This window comes from Haliaeetus albicilla, chromosome 13 (assembly GCF_947461875.1).
Source record: "Haliaeetus albicilla chromosome 13, bHalAlb1.1, whole genome shotgun sequence".
NCBI classification, from domain to species: Eukaryota; Metazoa; Chordata; class Aves; order Accipitriformes; family Accipitridae; genus Haliaeetus; species Haliaeetus albicilla.
The window spans coordinates 11,867,976-11,875,464 of record NC_091495.1 but is presented as its reverse complement, the minus strand read 5'-3'; the positions used below and the strand labels follow the sequence as shown (position 1 = coordinate 11,875,464).

Sequence of the window (7,489 nt, the reverse complement as noted above, 5' to 3'; positions counted from 1 at the left end):
AAGGTCACGTTCTCCCAGTTTACTCAGCACCTGATGTAAAAATCACTAAGTCAGCGTAAGGTGTAAAGGGCTGGCCAATTAAATATACCAAAGTCCACTGTGTCGGTTACAACACCTACACATCAAAATAACTATTCCTTATGCATCCCATAAGGCATGCCGCATTTTTTAATTATGAGAGCATGGCGGGCTGGGGGGAGGGAAGGTGCAATGGTAAAAAAATCTAGACTACTTTAAAGATTTGGAAAACGGTTGGATGCAGTATCATTACCTTTCAGTTATTAGTCCTGGAATTTTGGGGCCATATACATTTTCCCCTCGTCTGATACACTAACATAATTTGCCAGCTGCTTCCCCCCCCCCCCCCCCGCCCCGCAGTAGAAACACAGAGACATGGGTTTAAAAGGTGGTGGGGAAGGGGAGGAAAGAATGCTTTTTAAAAGAAATGGGGCTTGCGGGGAGGAATGTCAGTGCTCTTATCCTTCTTACTGTTTAAATTTAACAGTTCAACAGATGCATTACCTCTCAGCTCATCAAGTGGTTTAGCAATTTCCGTGAGTTTTACTACATTCAGATGGAGAAGTATGCGCGGCAAGCCATCAACGACGGGGTCACGAGCACTGAGGAGCTGTCTATAACCAGAGACTGTGAGCTGTACAGGGCCCTGAACATGCACTACAATAAAGCAAATGATTTTGAGGTAGGCACCGATCTTTGTTTCTGTGTGTGTGTGAGTCGGTCCGTGGTCCAGGCTGCCTTTAAAATAATGTACCTTTTTGTTGTGGCTGTGACCGGTGGAATCTGGGCATTCCACATCCCTGAATGATGCTAATTAATCTTTTTAGCCCTGGTAGTTGGAGACTTATGCCTCACTAGGACTTGACAAGAGATAAAAGTTTAACTTTTTTTGATAAGTTTCTTAGCTTTGACTTTTTGAAGTTTCCTTTAGGAGAGACAGTAGTGATAGAAGTCACCTCACATCTCTTCTAAAGCTCCGTAATTGTGTGATCAAACAGTTGCAGTTACCTTCCTCTGCTTTCCTACATTTGATTTATAGAACTAAAATACATTTGCTTTGTCAAGCTGCAGGATAAAATGACTACTCGAAGTAAATGCTCTCTGTTTTCTGCTGTAACAGGTTTGTGGCTTTGATTAAGATTCCTGTTTACAGGCCAGCCTGGTAGCTCAGCAGACTATTGTTATCATTAACATGCTGACCCTCGGCGATACCACGGGAGAGTGTTTCTCCCTGCTGAGGATGGCAGTTTGCATTGTTCAGGTAGTCAGATGTAATGATGCATTTGAACAGGGTGTGTGTCAGGGGGAGGCTCGAGTAATCCCATCTCTTGGTGAAGTGGAGTGGGAAAGCAATGGTGGTACTAATTATTAGGGATTTTTGTTTGTCTGCACCTTTCACTCAGGGTCAAGTTGCATAATGAGCCCCCTCCTGTAGCGAAAGTGACATTTGTTGGCATAAGGAGGGTGGTTTCCGGCCTAAAATCCTTCCGAGGGATTTTTAGCAGTGCTCATTTTCACAGCACATAAGTTCAGATGATGCAAAGAGGCTCTAAGCAAAGACTTTCTCGGCTCTCTCAGCTCCTTCCCCCTCTTATGGGCACGCAGAGTTTTCTGGGAGGATGGTTGCATGGAAGGGACAGATGAAGAAAGAACAGGGAAGAGGGTATTCCTCAAGGGGTTTGCCATTCATTGCAGCTGGTGACAACATACAGACGTCATGTTTGGTGTGCCGTGCCCCTGCCAGGCCCTCCTGAGGGCTCTGGCCCTGTTAGGTACTCACGTATGCACAAGATGGGAGACTCCCACTCCTGGGAGGTAGGTCTGCCTGTATGCCAAGGCATAATAGCTAAATACAGGAAAGAAAAGGAAATACATAAGGAGATAAGTGTGACCAGTTTTTTTCTGTCAAAATGTGCTTAAATTCCCTCAAGCTTTTTTTCTTTTTAATGCAACTTTCTTCTGTTTGCAGAACATAGGTTGAAATGTTCTTTGCCCTCAAAAGTTCTCATGATGTCCTTGATGATTTCAGGCACTTACTACTTCTTTTCAAAATGTTAGTTGCAGTATTAATGTAAATGGATTACTTCAGTGAATAATTGTGGGGAGCATATAGGTGTTTTCAGGTAGATGAGAAAATATAAATCTGGTATGTTTAGCACTGCTAGTGATTGCAGTCTCTTCTTCTCAGCCAAGGGGTCTATCATCTGGTAGGAAAGGAGCCCCTTGGTTTTTTTTCCCCAATCATGGAGGGAAAGAGATATTATAAATGGCAATGATTTGCAGATTCTTTCACTCAGTCTTTCTTCTGTTATCTAGTATAATGAGAATTTCCTAGAGGTTTAAATCTTGGTTTTGCACTGAAGATACAGCAGTTATGAGATCATTAAACTGTACAGTGCAGTTTTTAATGTAGCCAGTGTAACTTTTCCTGATAAATAAATGCCTGGCCCCTCACCCACAAACTGCAAAGCAAAAATTACAAGTACTGTAATGTTGAAATTGGATCCAAAAGGATTCAGCAAACAGAGCATTTGCCATATTTAGCATCATCAAGGTTCCTTCGTCTCATACTTCAGTGATGCTTTGCTGATCTTCTGATTAGTCTGATATGCTGTTTCTCATAAATCACCTACACTACTATTCCTAAACCCTCCCCTTTATCTTTTCCTGGGTGAAATTCATGCATATACTTTACTACTCCTAAATTGACTATTAGGAAAAAATGATAAAGCTAAAATGTGCATTTGGTCCATATCAGGCTGTGCCATTGATTTGCTCGGGAATCTGTGATACTGTGTTCCTTTCCCTGCACGTTGCAACTGACAGCTTGTAGCAAAGTCAACTAAGATGTTTAACAAAGCACATGTCCTATCATTTTTAGCTTTGCCATTGTACCCTTGTGGCTCTGAGCCAGAGACAGATACAATGCCTCCTCCAGTGCAATGCAACTTTGCCTGGGTTTTGTGTGCACGTGTGTGTATGTGTGTAGCCAGTTCCACATTTCTCTCTCGCAGTAAAGTTAGCTGGAGGAACCTGTGCCGAGCTGCACAGAATAATTTGAAACTGAGTTTTGAAAGGGGGGAGAAAAACCCACCATTTTTTTGTGGAAGGTGAAGATGCTTCTCTGCTCTGGGGCCATTCTTCCAGGGAGGGAGAAGGTAGGTTGAATGAAAGCCACAAATGTCAGTGTTCCAGCACGAATGCCGAAGTTGGTCAGAAAGAGAGGACATCTTGCTGTGCCACTTGATACCTGTCTCATCTGTGGTGTTGCCATAGGCTTTTGAATGCCAGCTGCAATAATTAAAGTCAGGTATTGTTGCTATGCATTAAAAGAAAAAAAAAATCCCAAATAATTTTGTAACTCTTTTTCACAACTCATCCTAACACAGATCATCAGAGCTCACAGTTGTGACTGGCAGGATGATTTCAAACAAGGGGAACACCATGCTGTGAGTTAAAATATGGTTAAAAACCATAAATAAGTTTTGGGGGTTTTTTTCCAATTTACGTACTTACAGTGAGCAAAAGAAACTGGCCTGAGGACAATACCTGGATTTTAGCCTTGCTTTGGCTCCCACTCCTCCATCATCCTTGATCCCTGGCACTTTTTTGTAGTTACTGTCGTTCTCTGTGTATTGACGTCTCTCTGCATGATGCCCGTTCCTTTTCCTTGTGGGCATTTAACGACTCAGTCTTAGTTCTGAAGTCTCAGGGTCTCTCTGTGCTAGTGATTTCACTCTATGCCCTCCTGCCTACTCCCTACATTTGCCATGTTCCTCTGCGTAGCGAGCAAATGAGCACCAAAGCAAGCCCCCGCACACGCCATCTTTCTGAGCTCAGCCTGCCTGCTGCTTCACGGGAACTTGCCCGATTTTGCAGACGTAGTTATTGAGATTGATCACAATAGTGAAACGTCTGCCAAGCTGCGTTATTTGCACAAATACACTGTATGCAGTTTTGGTACAGTGGGGCTTGATGCGATGATTGCCTCTTTTCATAGTGCTAGTTACAGCACGTGTCATCATTTCGAAGGGGGAGAAAACCATTTTTAAGAAGTTTGCTCTGCTTTTGGCAGGGGAAAACCACACTAGTGGGAAAAACCTAATTAAGACCAGTTGTACTCAAGTCTTAGCACGATGTTTAACTTAAGGCACTCTGAGTTAGTCCCATAAAAATCAATGAGATTATGTAAAACAATTCAAATAACACCATCTATAAAATCTAAGTAATAACCCAGTCACGTAAGCGGCCTACAAACCCTTGAGAGGAACGCTGGCTGCCAAAATTTTCAGAAGTGATGATGGTTTTAGGCCAATGCCATTTTGGGATGCTTAACTGGAGATCTATTAATGAGAGCCACTCTGTCAGGAGGTCCTCGACGGTCCATTCCCTGAAAATGAAGTGTGCCCAGCACTCCATCCAATAATTAAGGCATCCTAAATTACCAAAAATTCTGGCCACTCGTGCTTATTTTAGGAACCTGTATTCTTCCCCAGTTTCATCTGCAGGATTCATCTTGAACTGAATTGGTGTTCATCAAAAGGAAAATTAAAGCCTTTGAACCTGATTCTCATTTAAACTAAGGCCACTTACAAATGGTTTTACTCCTTTGCACAACCGAAGCAGTGCAATGTGGCCTCAAGAGAAGTGAAAATCAAGTCCGTAACTCGCTAACTTCCATCTCAGAGATTGCTCTTTCCGTACAAAGTGGCAGCCTCTGCACTTCTGGTGGTACCAGCAGTGGGCACAGCCTAACGGGACAGTTGTTTGTTTCAGTATTAAACTCCTTGCATTTTTTCCCCCAGCTGTATACTTCCTCTTTCAAGGGCTTTATTGTTGTAGCGTTTCAACATCATTCTCAGCATTCTTAAAGACAAAGTCGGAAGGCTGCTGTCTGGTGATCTGCAGCAAGGAGAGTAAAGCTGCTTTGGCAATTTGAAAATAGCAAACATAACTGTCCTGATTCCTCTGAAGAAAAACTGAAACATAGGTGTCTAAATGGAACTTCTTTTTCACTTAAAAATCTTGGTTTCAGGAAATTTAAATGATGCCCTCAGGCCTTTTTCCTTTGTTTGTTTGGTTTTTTTTTAAATTTTGAATAGGCTCTCTTGTGAAACAGCAGAGCTTTCCTTGAAACTGCACAGGAAATTAACCCGGTTTTTAATCAAGTAACAAAATCCACAGCTTGCAATAGAGGATCCATGCATTGCATGTATCAATTAATGCTTATTAAACAGTTTTTGCAGTTTGTTGAACTGCAGATTGTAGTTGGAAGCTATTAGGGAGAGAATTGCGAGAGGAATACTGTTGCAGGACTACACAGTTTTTCTGTTTGTGTCCTTCGGATTCAAGGTGTTTGTATAATGAAGTTGGCACGTTGATATATGATCTATTTTTTAATGTCATTACAATTTTAGTTCCTTCTGCCTTTTTGTCATTGGGTTACATTTAAGCACAGCAAGATCAACTTTAAACTTCCTTACTCAACAGCTTTATTAGTTATAACGTACCGTGACCTTTCTCAACATTCTTAAAGAAAAAGATACAGTGTAATGTCACTTTACTTTGCTTATTGTTCTTTGTTGTGGTGAACAAAGCATTTTCTACAGTGGCTATAGCACATAATTATACAGCTTTCAATAGCGGTGTCTTGGCACATATCAAAGTTCAGAAGAGCCTTTAGAAAAAAAAAGATGTTTTGTGGCAGCCTAGGGAGGGTCTCATCTTTCCTTCAGAAAATAGTTCAAGGCTCTTCTGTCAAGCTTCCCTACTTAGAGCTTTTTCTCCTCCTGCTTCATAAAGTTTAAAGGGGATTCAGTGGAGTTCTATGATCTATTTCCTTTGAAAGATTGTTCCTTTGCACAGAGAAGTCCTTTGACTTCAAGAGTTCACAGATTCATGTCTTTAGGTATCATATGTCTGACCTTATCAGTTACTCTATTTAATGTAGGAGAAAAAGTCTCAACTCTTTGTGTTTGTCTGTTTTGCCTCTGTGAAATGATTTGGTGAAAAGACCATCCTTTTTAACACACCACTGAGAGGCCGTTTCTGACTGTAACCTACCCTGTGGTTCTTCTAAAAAAAAAAAAAATGTCCTTGTGTTTTGTGTATGGATGATTTCACAGTGAGAATAGAATTATACAAGGACAGACACACATAAAAAAATCTTTTGCTCTTTTTTCCTAAATGATCTATTGGCTATTTTGGTGGCTGCTACTCTGGTTCCCCAACAGGCACAACCATTTAACAAACACAGAGATAGCGGCTGGAGTGCTGGGCCAGCAGTAGGTTTTCCCTTGCTTCGACCTACCCCAAAGGCCTTCATAATTAATTGTCCTTCAGAGATGAGGAAAGTTCAGAGACAGTGTGTGTAGCAATGTCTATTGTCTGACATTCAGTTCTCCTTCCCTCAGCTCTTTTTCTTCATTCCACAAAGGGTTATCAATAGGAGCAGGGAGCAAGCTCTCTTCTAACAGCTGCTGGTGGTGGCTGTAGCTTTCTGTGGAAGGTATCATTGTGTTCAGCCATCTATGGATTAAATGGCTGGAAAAGTTCTAACAGCCCTTTCAAACGGGCGTGTTTATTTCATCTAGATTACACAGACCTATTTAGCTAATTAAAAACTTTCTCAGAACCCCTTCTCTCCTATTCAAGGGAAGAAAAAAAATTAAAACGCTGCTGTAATTATGAAGAATGGCTGCAATGAAACTTTGGTAAATAAATGAAATATTCGATCTGTTAGCTTTGATCGAAATGCACCCAAATAAGCACAGGCTTGTTTGTTGAGTTGTTCTGTGGTTTTGTTTTGTGTTTTGGTTTTTCTTCTTAGAGGAAAGAAAGGTGCACCGTAGAAAAAGCATAAAAGAAAACATTGGTATAAGCTGTAACAGAAACAAACACTCACCCAATTTAAAAAACTGCCACAGTTCATACTGTCTCTGCTTCTAACATCAAAGTGCAAAGATGCCAGAGTTTGCTAAACAGATTATTAATATTGTTGTGCCTTCTGTGATTAATTTAGAATCCTCTGTGGTGTAATTATTAAACTTCATATACAACAGAACAAAATTCTATACATGCTTCCTTGTTTTCCCTGATAATATGCTAAACAAAGATACGGTGCGGTTAGTAGATAGGCAAGAAGTACAGTCAAATTAGAGCTGTTTATTAACAATCATTATGTTACTGCTCCAATTAATTGGGCGAAGCCAAAAAGGACAAATACAATCATTCTTCCACTGAACAGTTTAACTAGCAAATTAGGGACGTTTTAATAATTTTTTTTGTCTTAAAAATAAGAAAAAAGAACTCCACTCCGGACCGTCACCTGCATTCTTCATAAATACATCACTTTGCAATGTAAAGGAATAATAATATAGAACATTTTCTGGGTTCTATCTCACTTCCTTACTGTTAAGAAGGACCGCACAACAATCAAGATGAATTATTGTACTGATTAAGTTATTATGCC

General features: G+C 40.7%; 1 protein-coding gene across 1 annotated transcript in view; it reads left to right on the top strand.

Annotated features, from left to right (window-relative positions):
• Positions 1-7,489, top strand: part of PROX1 (prospero homeobox 1) — a 49,960-nt gene that overhangs the window by 21,179 nt on the left and 21,292 nt on the right. The window contains exon 5 of the mRNA XM_069800151.1: positions 506-700. Within this exon, the coding sequence (XP_069656252.1) occupies positions 506-700 (195 nt within the window). The remainder of the gene's footprint in view (positions 1-505; positions 701-7,489) is intronic.